The sequence below is a fragment of the Strigops habroptila genome (assembly GCF_004027225.2).
Source record: "Strigops habroptila isolate Jane chromosome 13 unlocalized genomic scaffold, bStrHab1.2.pri S16, whole genome shotgun sequence".
Taxonomy (NCBI): domain Eukaryota; kingdom Metazoa; phylum Chordata; class Aves; order Psittaciformes; family Psittacidae; genus Strigops; species Strigops habroptila.
The window spans coordinates 8967250-8982105 of NW_022651054.1; the positions used below are offsets into that span (position 1 = coordinate 8967250).

A 14856-nucleotide genomic window follows, 5' to 3' on the forward strand; every position below is an offset into this window, starting at 1 on the left:
TACAGAAGTTTCAGGGGTGCAAACCCAAAGTTTGCACTGATAATGACAGCCTGACATAGATTAATCTTTAAAGATGCAGCAATCTACAGCTTCCATAAAAGCCTACTGGGAAAGCACCTTCAGACACAGCTGAGCACAGTGCCTATGCAGTCAAGTACCTGCCAACACAGCTTAATGTGACCTTCACTGTTTGTAGCTGAATCTGATGACGGTGACTGTTATTTTCTCCAGGATTCAATGTATGAGCCCACATTCAGCCTCCTCTCCAGTGTTCACTGGCCAGATTTCCTTAGCTCATATTTATCACTTCCTATATAACCCTCTCCTAAATTGGTTTCTCATATTTCATTACCCTGATACTTTCTCCAGGGTGTGTGACTGAAGAAAGCAAGCAGAGATGTTTGAATTGTGTGGCAGATTACTAGCTAGATGATATGCAAGCTGGCAACTCCTATTTCTTCTCCATAGCACTGTTACAAATCATCTTCCAACAGTACTTTGGTAGGGGCACTGGGATCAGGTCTCTAAGTAAAGAAATCATGGAGCTACAGCCTCCTGACACCCATCAGGCAGGGATGAAAGCCTTTCTTATTGAAATCTTTGCAGTCAGGTGGAGAACCAAAGAATCACTCCATTATCTTCTTGCCAGCACTGAAAAAGCTACTTTTGGCCTTGGTGAAAACGACCAAATGGGTACAAAGCAGCAGCCAAGACTTTGAGCATAGCTCACTGGCATCTCCCCTGCTGTCAGCAGCACCGTGGCCAAGAGGTGTTATCTTGTGCTGAAGGTACTGGGCAGAGCGTTGCACTCTCTTGCCTTAGTCAGGGAATATGCAAAGTGATTTCATCTGGAATTTCGGAAACAATCTGCTCCAGCGTGAGTCATCTCCTGAGCCATAGGGCTTTCAGAAACTGCCTTATCCACTTGCCTGGGTTTAGTGCTGGGTGAGTGACACTGACTCCACAGAGCTGCCCTGCTCACTCCTGCCGAAAGCCACAGTGTGGCCAGCTAGCTTGGAAAAGGCAGAAGAGGAAGAAGGTGCCTTCTCTAATGTTAGCTCTTTAAAACGCTCCACTAGGTTTTTTCCAGTCCTGCTGCCTCAGCAGAATCCTCCTTTTAAGTGTCTTCAGCAAGTGCAGCTTCACGGTTTTCAGTCTTTGCGACAGCGTAACATGCAGGACTTCATGCAACTGAACTGCACAGAAAGGCATGCCTAGCACATTGCATTAAAATTATATCCCTTAGAAACGACCTCAGGATGCAGGACTCTGAAGATGAGGTGTCTGAGGCACGTGGGAAGGAAATGAGCACATCTGAGGTCTTTTAAAGACACTCTTGGGACACGCTCATTACTGGTGCAACACAAACAACACAGCATTGGGGTATAGCTTGTACAGTGCCTCAGTCACTGTAGGCTGTGCACTGAGGAGGCTGGCTGCTCCCTCCTTAGCCTTAGTCAGACTTGTATGCTCTGGTGAGTTACTGTGGTGATGGGCACCATCAAAAATGTGCCAAGAAGGAAGCAGAGTCCTGGGCGCACACTAATGTCTGCAATCTGGTTTATTATTGAACAGCAGGGACTGACTTTGCCACAGGCTATGTATATATTTGTGCACATAAACTCAGACATTCATCTTGTGCACATACCTGCCCTTTCCCTGGCTGCCAGTTTCAGTTAGCACAGGCAAGCAAATACCAGGTGACAGCGCTGAGCGACCCACAACAGAATACTCACAACTCCTAATTCTTACAAACACAGAACAACACCTCTCCTCCCAAAAAATACCCTTGCAAAAGAACGATGCATCTACATTTGCACCCACATTCTCCCTCAGGCTGCTACTAAGTGACTGTGACCCCACCAAGAAACAATCTCATTGCTGGACCATGACTTTGCAACTTGTGATGTGCCAGGACCGCACATATCACTAAATAAACCTATGGGAGTTGAAGCACCATCCAATATTTTGCTGTTCTAAGGCAACACAGGGACACAAACACACACAAAATATTATGCTGCATCTTATTTTTATCTATGAAGTAGCATTGCTAAGCTTCCTATCACCACTGCTTATACCAAATGCTTCGCAGGGGCTTTCTATGCACCAAGACTTCAATCCTAGTCCGATAAAAGACATTATTACTGGCTGATGTGTATTTCCTTAAGTCACTGGCCTCACTTTTAACATAACACTACACGCAGTGCAAGATATGCTGCTCCCACAGACAAGGAGCAGTAGCAGGCTCTCTGTGGGACCCTTCATCCCAGAGCTCTGGGCAGATCATGCCACCAGAGGGCAATGCACACCCAGCAGAAATACACCCTCAAATGCAGGGCTGTGATGAGCTGTCCTCTTCTAGGTGGAGCAAAATAACTGGCGATGGGGTCTAAAGAGCTGTTACACAAGTGGGCATCACACGGGAACTCTGTTTTCACAAATCCAGTTACTTCCAGACATCACGTCTCCTTGCAGGAGACCAAAGGACAATAGGACTGAACCGTCTTTTCGGGGATGCTTCCCCAGCTGACCGTGAGGTGGAGCAGTTCTATGCAGACAAGGGGCCTCTATCAGCCCAGCATCCATCTGTTAGCCTCTGGGAGAAGTGAAGTGTGATGAACCTCGAGGCCACAGAGTAATTGCCCTAATTTAATAATCGCCCATCAGCAAAGTTGGGAACTGGTGTGTGAATGGCGATGGCTGGCACCACAGGGCAAATAAAAGGGGAAAAACTTTGCAGGAGGAAAGCTGATTGTGTATTTCCTTTCCCTGACTGATGATTTACCCTTCCCCTGCTCTGTGTAGGCCACTCACATTTCTATACGCACTGTATGTCTGGCATTGCACATTAAAACATACTTCAACAAGGAGCACCTTAATACTCAGAGCCAGTTACAAGCTGAAATCTAGGGAGCAGCAGGTTACCCATGCCTGTGGGTCTGGTTACTTCAGTTTGATGAATAACAAACACAAGCAGCATAATTTCACAGGGAAACTGCAGCCTGGTCTCCACAGACTGCCAAATGGAGCAGATCTGCCATAAGATAATGTTACCATAAAACACAGGGTCTCAAATACATTTTGCCTTCCTCTCCCCCTCCCCAAAGATACCTACTACTGATACTATGCAAATTCCAAAAGCCCCCCTGCTAGCTTTAGGTTGTTATTGTCTGTCCTCTGATGAGCTGGGGAAGGTAATCTGCGGCTCAGAGAGAGAAAGAACAGTTCTCTTTCCCTCCTGGCCAGAGAGGCACGACTCCCTCTGGCACGCTCCAAGCAGCTCTATCCCAGCCAGAAGCTGTTCACACAGGGTGGCTGAGCTGGCAGAAAGTTTAGCCTATGTGTCACTGAGCTATCATCCCAGAGAGGCAAATACCCAAATGATTTGTGTTACTGTACACAGCAAGGTAAAAGCATTTTCTCTCTCTATTAAGTACAGTGCAATTTAAGATCTGAAGCATGGAGCGAGCTAATGATGCTCACATGCCCATTTTACCTTCTGCTCAAGGAGGGCCCGGCGGAGGGATACCCTCTGCTCAAGATCACGCAGCTCCCGATCATGCTGGGCCTCTGCCTGCATCTTGATTTTACTCTGATACGCATTCAGCAGCTCCAATTCTTGCTGCAGCTGCATCTTCAAAACCTGGCACTCTGCTTCCTGTGCTTCATCCAAACGCAGCTGGGAAAGACAGACAATAGAGACGTTTCACTATGGGGTAACCACTCATGATACTCTGGGGGAGGACTGTGGGGAGGGGGAGAGAATGGGATGGGACTTTGTTTTCTTAGCAATACAATTGGTCTCTATTGTACTTCGTTTCACTGAACAGAGGACCTATAGTGACAAAGACTGGTGACAGTGAGCCCACAGAGCTGAGGCAAGTGGTACTGATGAGCAGCAGCACCTCAGGAACCATGATCCATAGTGCAGAGACCAGACTGCTGGAGGTGCCAATATCTACAGCTCTCCTTTTGCTAGGGGCAAAGAGAAGATCTCTTGCTCTGTTCAACTGGATTAACCAATTACCTGTACACAGGAGACTTAAGTCCATATCCTTGCCAATACAGGACTTTGGACAAAAGAATGTGATGACATAAAACCTAAAAGCAGTATCATACTGAACTTTTAACCTTCCCATACATAAATTAAGCTAGCTACCCTGCCTCACAGAGTCAAAGTTGTACAGAGCGATGTGAGCAGGATGCAATATGCAAGAAGTGCAAAGAAAACTGCACATTCAGTCGTAGCAAGGACACAAAAGCATTGCTCATGGGGTCATTTCTTAAAGAAGGCATCTCTTAAAGAAGGAATCGCAGAACTTTCACGACACTGTTACCACTATTTCAAAACTCTGGACTCCCCCATGACCCAATGAGCATCTTCCACCAGTGGCACATGCTTTGGTTGGTATCATTGACAAATCAAAACCTAAATGACTTGAGACAGCAAGCCGCATGTTATTTAAACGATGGTCTAGCAGGGATGTTTATGCTGTCAAACATCATGCAAAAGCAGTCCTCTGGCCACACAGATGCATCACTTTGCATCTCTGCAACAGCTGCTTCAACTCCAACCTGCCTGAAGGGGGTAATACCTCTTTCCTCTGCGTTTGAATGCTGCTTTTTTTTTTTAAACACAGAGGAATGACTGTGCAGGGTATGGCACATGTAGCAAGGAAGCAGAGAGCCTGCTGTCAGGATACAGATCGGTTCAAATGCAAACATCCCTATTTGGCTGAGGAACCCTGGGTCCCTCGGAGGCGACTCACAGCTTGTGTAGAGAGCATTTCATTAATGCTGTGATCATACTGCTCAGCCAGGATAGCCAGCTTCCGGGTCTGCTCCTCCTTGAGCCGTTTGAGGACAGCTTTATGTTCACTCTTTGGCGTGGTCTCCAGCAGATGGTTTCTCAGTGCTTTGTACTGTCTGGTTTGGATCTTGCATGTATCCTGAAACTGCTTCTTTATCTGTAGTTCTTTTGACTGGAAAGATGGAGGGGACACAAACAAAGAAAAAAAAAACCAGCGTGTTTCAAATGAGAGAAATATCCATTCAAATGGATATTTACGATTACATTAAGGATATGAGTTCAAGAATCCACAAATGTATATTAACATCTACAGTGCAAGGAGGGAAGCAAAATACACAAGAGGCAACGACTATTGCTGCAGCTGCTTTGACACTGCTACTGTGCGGAACAATTACAATACAGACACTTTTATAACAAAGCTCCAGCCTAAATACAGCTGTCTCTGCACAAAGAGCCTCACATTTGTCACTGGACTGGATCCAGTCCTGGGTGTTGCTTTTCAAGAAAAAGTTCTTGAGGGACAGGACTAATTTATTAGCACCAAAAGCCATACTTACACATGACTGTGCTTGTATGACACATACATACGGACACTGAGTGTTATGAAAAGAAGCAGACCTGGTGCATGGGAAGGGACAGGGGAAAAAGAGCAACACTTTTTCCATCGAGGGTTTGATGAAGATAAGATGTATTCTAACTCTTGATGTTAGAAGCTTGGTTTTCATAAATATACTAAAAAGTGGCTGGGAAAGATTAGATGCTTGAAAACATACACCACAAGCAACATTAGCATTGTGCTGGCCTAGCAAACAATTTTCCCCAGTCTCAACAGAGAGATTTCCCTTTGCACTTGCCAGCATCTCTGCACTGTTCAGAGACACAACTTCGTGACTGCACGCAGGGCTGGGAGACACCCATCCTGGAAAAGGTGTTTGGGTCTGATTTTGCTGTATGACCTGAAGAAATTCATTTAGTTTTTTTTCTTTCACTTGCCTTACCCACCTCCAGAGCAGCTTAACATCTACCAAGTGTTCTAACACCCTGAGGAGGAGGGTGTCCTGGGGTTCCCCCTCTATCTTTCTACAGGGGGGTTGGCAGGGATACTTGTAACCAAGCAAAACCCAGAGGTGACGAGTGATGGTGGTTAACTGCCAGTCCAGTCAGGTAAGAAAATACAAGTAAAACCCAACAACATCAACAACAAAACCACTCTGGGCCATCCTCACTGACAGCCACCACGGTCAAATCCACTAACAGAGCATAGAGCCATTTTTCTGTCCCTTGAGTAAGCTGGAATTGCGCTGGGCTCTGAACTAGCAAGGCAGATACACGTGCACATCTCCTGTCAGCTCCTCCACTGCCTGCTCCTGGCACTAACTCAAGGCTCAGCAGGGTAGGTGATAAGCACAGCACTTGTAGCCACCTAGAAAGATGCAGTGGGATCAGACAATATATCCAGCCCAATTTAGACAGCAGCATGCTTTGCTGCATAAACCAACAGTTCCACTTTGCTAACCTGAAGCAGAAAACAGGACAAAGATGGGTTTCATTCAAGCCAAAACATGTATCATGGAGAGAAATACACCACTTTTACCCTTTCTAAATTCACAGAAAGTTATTTCCCTCCAGGAAACCTTTAAGATTGTTTTCTCCCTCCCCTTAAGGAAAGTGTCAGCAGGTTACACATTCCTGTCAGGGACCTGGTCACTTGCAATCTATTTTGTCCTCACTTTCTGTAGAGTCTTACTTGGACACCAGACTCTATTTACAGGCTTCCAACCCAAAGGCTTTAACAACAGGAAACAGAAGGGAGGGGTAAGATTTCCAGTCAGACTTCTGACAAGATCATTTTGACCTAGAATTGTGAAATACCAGCAAGAGGGTATTTGCATCACAATTAACACACTCAAAATAATAACAGAGCAGTTTGCATTGAAGGGTGAATTCTAGTTATCGGTCCTTCTGGTGCTGTGAGAGTGGCAACAGACACTGACCGTTAAAGCCCAGCTTTCAGGACAAAGGACCTCACTAAATAACAAAGGGAGAGCCTGAAACATGTGCCCTTGAGGGAAAACATTGCTGGAGAGAGAAACTGAACAAATAGTCAAATTATCTATTCAATGAAGAATACTTGCCTGCATTAGTCAGAAGCAAGAGAAGGAGTTAATAATACCAGGGAACAGGCTCAATAAAGAGGGGATTGTGCTCCAAACTGAATGCTTGTCCAGCAGGCTGCATTATTAGCACTGTGTGCATGCAAAGGTGCTGGATTGACAGCTCAAGCCTGAAATCCTTTGCTAATCGCAGAACAGCCATGCAAAGCGAAGCGCAAGCTTTCCATGCTTCCTAAAAACACTCAGCCCTGTCCTCACTGGAAAAGGGAAAGGGTTGAAGAGTGTGCAGAGGTGAGAGCCAAGCCTCTGCAGCCCAGAGGGACTGCAGATCCTGCTGTCCCAACTGCCAGCCAGGGACTGAGAACGGACACGCTGCCCACTCGTGTTTGCACCACATCACCTTGGGGAGGCAGAACTCATTCATGCTAATCTCAGAAGGATCAGCCTAATACAGCTGCTTCAGTTTTATTCAGCTCAGAGTGCAGCACAGCTTCCCTGTGAAGTCATCAGCTATTTATACACTATATCCTTGGAGATTCTCAACAGCCATCAGATGGTCCCTTGTTCTCACAAGCCAGGTTTTCACTATTTAATATTATTCTAATATTGACAAATCAGGTGGCGAGGTTTTCCACCCCCCCCCCCGAAGTTCTATTTTCAAGTTGGTTATTTTCTCTGTGAGAAGATAACTTGCAGATGGTGAAAACTAAGTCAGATGGGAAATATCACGAAGAGGAAAGACCTAGAACAACAAAGAAACCCCATGCTCAGTATGCCATACACTCATTTTGTTACTGGCACAGCTGAACACTGGGTGGAGAGAAGAAGTCTGCCTCCTCAAAGGAAATGTACCAGGCAGCTTTGTGAAAGGCCTTATACTCCCTTCTCAGACACTTCAGAATAAACCACTGGACTTCTTTGGATGAAGTGAAAGCTTACAATGAAAACACTAAAAGCCTCAATTACAGAGGCCCTATAGTTCTGGTCAGCCACCGCAGCTACAAGGGCAGCATGAGAAACCCATGAGAGCACAGCAAAGGTCAGTGCTAGGACCTTCCTGAGGACACTGCAGTTGGCTGGTGTCTCTCTTTTCCCCCCACACTTGCTAACATAGCAGCCTTCATCTAAAAACAATACAAGGTGAGTTAGCCAAGACTGACAGTGCAGTGCATTTCGATGCACACAGCCACACAAAGCTTTTCTGTTTGTTTGGTTTTAAATGACACTGCTTCATTACAGAAAAATAGATTTTATTCTTGTAGGTGGGGGGAGAAGAGAATCAGTAAATGGTGTCAGAGCAAGAGGTGGGGAGAAAAGGGCACTGCAAGGGTTAAATGCATTTTAAACTACCTCGGAAAGGAAGGCACAGTGCTGAGAACCATAGCTTTTCAAACCAAATGAAGGAACAGTGCTGCTATGGTTTGCCTACAATACACTGCAATCCTGGTCACCATTGCTATGGCTCATACCTGTGGTGCTTGGAGGGCTGCAGTTGCACCCTGGCAGTTACACAGCTTGACCCTTTTTAAAGAAGGTATTAATTACAGAATGAGACACCTCTTCAAATTAATGAGCTTCAAATACCTTGGACCTGCACACACTGCAAATGAGACCCGAGCTGCAATGTACCACTTCTCCACCACCACCAGCAGCTCAGGCCCAGAGCTCCTACACCACGTAGTACCTTCAGGCTCTTGGGCTGCTGCCGGACCTCCATGACATGCTTACGCCTCAGCTCCCGCTCCCGGCGCTTGTTGTATTCCAGCTGGTTGGTGAGCTCGGTCTGGTGCTGGAGCCGGATCAGCTCACAGCGCATCTTCTGGATGGTACTGAGATGGCGGAACTCCAGCTCCTGCATGGACTCGTGCTGACGCAGCAGCATGGCATGCTCCAGGTCCTTCTGTGTCTGCCTTTTGTTTAACTCCTAACAGGAGGACAGAGGGAATTATTAGATTCTTCATACTTACTTGGATTGCTGTTCACAACGTGACATTTCACTTTGTTCACAAGGACATTTCTCTCTTTTCATGGCATTTGAGGACAGAGCACAGAGTTTCTAGGTCTTATCAGAAGCAGGCAGCACAGCCACTGGTCATTTTTCCTTCCTCATTTCACTTTTCTTCCTCCTGTTGCAGATGCTCAACAGGATTCACAGTAAGCATTTTGTGGAAAGGACCGTAACTGCTGACTTCTTGGATCTAACAGTTCTCCCACAGTAGGACACTAACCTGAACCATTTGATTCCACATGGTCCCCTAAACGCCACAAGGGGGCTTTGAGCAACCTGGTCTTGTGGAAGGTGTCCCTGCCTATAGCAGGGGGTTGGAACTAGATGATCTTTAAGGTCCCTTCCAACCCAAACCATCCTGTGATTACCAGACAATGTTGCAGAACACATTGAACCATTATTTTACCAAAAACACTTTAGATGTGGTAATGAACACTCCAGGGAGACTCAAGTTGGATCGCAGGTGCTCCTGTGAGACACATTTCACACAGGGGGTTCCAGGTCTTATCTCTGCCTATTCTCTTACCTCCCGAACCAGGTCCTGCTCCAGATTATGGCGGCCAAGGAGCATCCGTCTCTTAAAGCGGCGACATTCCAGCTCCAAGTACTGCCTCTGACGCCTCAGCAAGTTGGCTTCTTCCTCTGCCTGGAAATGCTGGATGTTCTCCTTCTGCTTGGAGAGCCACTCCTGCTTCTCCTTCTTTGGAGTGCTCTGGTTTTCATTCAGCTCCTGATAACAGCAAGGTAATTAATTGTGGAATAGTCACCTTAAGCTCCTTGGTCGTGAACAACTGGACAGACCTGCCTAATAAACTATATTTCAAAGCCATTCCACCTTGTGCCATCCCAGCCTCTGCAAAATGCATCTAAGGGAACATCAGGAGACAATTCACAGGGAAGCAAATTTAACTACAACTTGTTTTTTGAATTGGCCATTTTAACTGGCCAAAATGCTGGTTCATGTCCGCACTTTCCAGACATATACATTAGCTCAAAATGTAAAAGTGATGGTTTGCCACTGAAAACAAAGACACTTGGAGCCTGACAAATGTTTTTACAGGCTCCCAAAGGACTGAGAGGAGAAGCAAAGTGGTGTCATCCTGTTGGTCAAACAAAACCCCAGCCACATGAAGCACATTAGAAAATGTTCGTGTCTTGCTTGAACAGAACACATACACAAGGAACTCATCAAGGCAGAGCCACCACAACTTACACAAACAATACAAAGAAGTTCACAGGTGAAACTTAAGGCCACAGTTGCCTTTTTAACATTTGTATTCAATTCAACACAAAGTTTGAAGCACCTTTGGAAAAAGACTCTGCTTGCTTGAACTGAGTACTAGAGGTGCCCCTAGAGTAACTAGACTTGTCGTGATACATCTCAACTTCAGCATGAGACAGAACTCCTCTGTATTTCACCAGTGCTTCTTGGTGCTCTGTGATCTCCTGCCCACTCAGAAAAAGACTCTATGTTATTATAAAAAGCCCACACTACTATAGTTTTTGTTAGATCTTTCTTGGCTCTGCTGCTCTTTAGCCTTTCTTTTTTCTCCTGGGAAATGTCTATGTTTGGGAATATTCCCCTTTGGAGCAAGTTCCTAAGTTGCGTCACACAAGTTGATGGTTGAGCATTAAATGGTTCTTTCAAAAGAATTATTTATAGTGCTTATGGTTTCAACCACTCCACAAAAAGAATCAGGAAGTTTGATTCTACAGTTTCTGTGCCTTTCACAAAGGTCATGATTTTTCACCACAATACAGTGATTTTTAAACTATTACACAGCTTTCTCCATTAAAATTCAGTAGCGTTTTGCAGATATTTTCCTTAAAAAAAAAACAAACCCAAAAGTATTTGCAGGTTCTCTTTACTGTTTTGTTTTCTTGCTGCTGCTACAGAAATACCATTAAGTGATAAGAAACTTCATTAACTGCTGGAGCTCATGGTCAATATCTGCAAGAAAAGGCATGCGAAAAATGCTCATGACCTTTCTACCTTTTTTCATTTCTTAGGATTGCCAATGTTGCATGTTTCTGGCTAACATGGAATATTACACCATGGAGAAGGTTGTACTTTCACAAGAAGAACGTAAAGGTGCCAATACATAAATAAACCCTCTAAGTCAAAAGTCAAAGAGATTAACGAACACAGTACGTACAGGACTCTGCTCATGAAATGCAGAACTTGCTGCAATCCAGTGAAAGATCTCTTGTGTGCAGTGACACTTTTCTCTCTGAACATCCACTGCTCTCACACCACATCATGCACTGCACTAGATTCACATCTCTCATTACAGATGAGTTACCTCTTTCAGCTGCTCTTTACGGAGTTTATATTCTCTCTTCTGGGACTCCAGGAAACTGTTCAATTCTTTTTTCTGTTGGGCCTGAATATGCTGCTGAAATTTCTTTTCTTCATTGGCCATCACTTTAGCCTACAGCAAATCCGGCAGCAAATCAGTTTGCGTCCCGATGGATTACAGCTCATGTTCCATTTCAGCCCGAGACCCAGAACTCTTGGTACAGTCACCACGATACTCACCATGACTCTGAATAAGCACGAGCCTCAGGAGCTTGCCCTCACTCTCTTCTCATTCCAACCCCCCCATCAACACACCCGGCAGGAGTCCTCTTTTCAGTGCTTCATTTCCTCAGCCCTACTGTTCAGCTAGTCCTGCCTAACAAAGTCAACACCTTATGATAAACTATATCCTTAGGCCTCCACTGAGAGATCCGAGATGAACAAAGAATCAATAATAACTGCTGTAGGCAGCACCACTTCATTATCAATTATTTAAAAACATAAAAAATCCCATATCCATAAGCAATTCAATGGTGAACATTTAAGTGTAGCTGGCACATTTCTCTGCAGGCTGATCTGCCTCCAGAACACTCGATGGCAGGCAGTTATTGGCAGCATATGCATGGCAAAAGAAAGGAAAACCCTCACAGTATTTTTTCTGGGGTCAGTACACTAACGTTTAGTATAACGCACTGTGATGAAGGACATACCTTTCCTCTAGTTACATAAACCCCTTAGTGGTTTTAGCCTTTTTCTAATTAGCAATTTGCTTGGCTCCTGAAAACAGACATGTAAGAGACTACAATGTCATCTCCTCATCAATGAGGGGCAGTGGACAATTCAATGCCATTACCAACATGGACTGGTCTGCTAAACCATGATCTCCTACCTCTTTCTCCATGGCTGCTTGGTGCTTTTTAATGAGCTTTTCCATTTCTGCAGCAAAATTGTTACGCTGTGTTTCAAGATCTTTGTCCAACCTGAGGCGATGCTCGTCCATCTCTGCCTTCAGTTTATTCTCTAACGCCATCAGTTGCTTCTGGTGTTGCCGTCTCATACGTTTATAGCCAGACATCTGCTCTCGGAGTTCCGAGTCTTGTTCATGTTCCTGCATTTGCCTTGTCACCTAGGAAGATAACCACATCAGGCCAAAGTAAGTTAATGCTGCTTAATCTGCTTTTCAGCAGTCTTCAAACCACAAAAGAAAACTATTCAGGATAGAAATATGATTTTGTTGTAAAGAAAAGCACCCATCCTAATGGCAGCAGAGCAGATTCAGAACTGAATTCTGCTCTGGAAGATAAGCTCTGCCGGGCGCCAGCAGAAAAACTGTACAATTGTTATAAAGCTGATACTAAATAATGTCTTTTAGCTCACTGCAATGAGGGTGCATATATATACATACAAATAAACATAATATGCATATGAAAAGAATAGCCAGCTTATTATTATAAACTGTTTCCTATAGTGGGTTTGCAAATCTCTAATACACACAAATTATATTTGCCCAGGTGCCACATTTAAGCTTTTATTAACTTATATTCAACTATTTCAGTGATAATGTCTCGGTCAATGCGGATAGCTCATATTGTGATGAACATGAGCTCTACTAGTGTCACTGAGCTATGTTCACATGTGTCCCTTCCACTACAACTACACCCAAACAGCCACCCTCACGTACCAGCGACGCTGTGCGTATAGTAGCAAAGTGCTCTCGGTTGCGATAATGAGACTTGTGGCGAGATACTTGGGGAGGAGACTGGGGTTCTGATGCCCTTGTTCGAGGATCTGATTCCTCTCTGTAGTTTTCCTCCTCCTTATCAGCAAATAGTAACGTGAGAGAATAAAGAGAAGCTGTGTTAATCAAGATTTTTATTTCGGTTCGGTTCAAAAGACATCTAAAAGGAAGAGAAAGCATTTTACATTCTCCCACCAAAGAGCTGGATGAAGGAACAGACTGCAACAAGAGCTCTGATCTAGGATCTTTGCTTTTGGGAGTTTCATTGTGCATTTTTCTTACCAAGAGGAAAATGATTAGTTAAAGCTGAAACAGAGAAAAATGAATGGAAAACTGAAAAGTGAGTTAAACGGTTGACTTCAACAAAACATTAAAGCTATAAAGTAGATGATATCAAGCCTGAAAGACAAAACCAGCATGTTTGTAACCCTGAAAGACAGAGGAAGATTTTCACTACACCCACTACAGAAACACCTCAAAGCAAATTTTAGGATTTGTCACGGTGTATTCCACACTCTTATTTTGGGTTTGTCATTCATCACAGAGCGATTAGTAGTTAGATATGATACAGTAATTAACTCCCCAAGGAAATACCTGTGTCTTTGGTGCATATCTGGGCAAAGAACAAAACATTCTAACCACACCTATCATTAGCTGAGGGAACGTTACTGCTTTGAGAACACGTGTGATAACCCCTCCATAGAAAGAGCAGCATGGATCAGAGGGAAGCTCCCCAGTTTATCCTTCATTGTGCAGAGTTAAAGCAGGGGAAGTGGTTTCACACCTTGCCATGGCCAGAGTGCTGTTTCTTTTTCCATGCATCTTTGTTCATTAACCAAGTATTTGAATCAAGTGCTGCAAAACTGGGTGCTCCAGGAACAGATTTCAGCCACTGTTCTGGGTTCTGTATTTGAGAATTCACTAACTAGGAGGTAAAAAGGGGGAAACTCACATCCTTTTGTCCCATGAAGCAGTGCTCTGGGAGCATCAACTAAATAAACCTGTTCACAACCTGCCATTGCAGCTCCTCACAGTAAAGCAAACTGCTTTTGAAACAATTCAGTTAGTAAAATAGTTGTTAGTGAGTCAACAGAAAGAAATGATTTTTACAGCAACCTTCCGAAGTTTCCAGTGCACATTAACATATTTGGGGCACAACATTATTACCTGCAGATAATGACCTGGATTGCAAACACTCAACTTATTGTCATCGTGCCAAGCAAATCCTCTCCTGTTTTACACCTTCAAAGTTATCCAGTATAAATCCAGCGCTTACCGGCTTTAAATGAATGACAGAGCTATTTGACATCACGGTGTGGTCCCCCTCCATCATATCCAGCTCGCTCTTATCATCCGAGGCATCTGGAAGACTGTTAACACTACTGCTTTGGCTACTGGCACTGATAGACATACTAGGAATGGACTGATTACTTCCGACACTATTCACTGTTCCTGTCCTGCCGACACCATGATCTTGTTCCTGGGAGAAAGGAATTATTAAGAGAAGTCAAAATCCATCACAGCTGTATCTATGGACATGACCAAATGAAATGTTCAATCCATTTCTTTCTAAAGGCATCTACCTGCCACGTCATGGCAGTTCTCACCCTCTGGGCATTGCCATGAAACAGTTCTCTTGTGGGATGCAGGGGAGAGAAGGAATCAGCCTTGTCAAGATTAACTGGCTGATGTCAGATTCTTTTCAACAGGAGCCTGTTAACAAGCTGAACTCGATCATGTATCAGCAACAGCATGTCACCAGAAACTGTTCTGACACCAGCATCACCTAAGTGCTCAGCTGGGACCCTGCATCTCACACAGTTCCTTTCTATACATGAGAACTACAGTCCAGAGAGTCCCAATTTCTGCATGGTGACTGCAGCATGC

General features: G+C 44.5%; 1 protein-coding gene across 3 annotated transcripts in view; it reads right to left on the reverse strand.

Moving 5' to 3' along the window:
• Positions 1-14856, reverse strand: part of TAOK1 (TAO kinase 1) — a 72103-nt gene that overhangs the window by 8942 nt on the left and 48305 nt on the right. For 2 of the 3 annotated variants that reach the window (XM_030472263.1, XM_030472264.1), the window contains 8 exons: positions 14246-14449; positions 12913-13047; positions 12121-12357; positions 11236-11364; positions 9459-9662; positions 8609-8848; positions 4770-4982; positions 3497-3679 (listed from right to left, as the gene is read on the reverse strand). In XM_030472263.1, coding sequence (XP_030328123.1) covers positions 3497-3679; positions 4770-4982; positions 8609-8848; positions 9459-9662; positions 11236-11364; positions 12121-12357; positions 12913-13047; positions 14246-14449 — 1545 coding nt within the window. The remainder of the gene's footprint in view (positions 1-3496; positions 3680-4769; positions 4983-8608; positions 8849-9458; positions 9663-11235; positions 11365-12120; positions 12358-12912; positions 13048-14245; positions 14450-14856) is intronic. The other variant, XM_030472265.1, reaches the window with a different exon arrangement.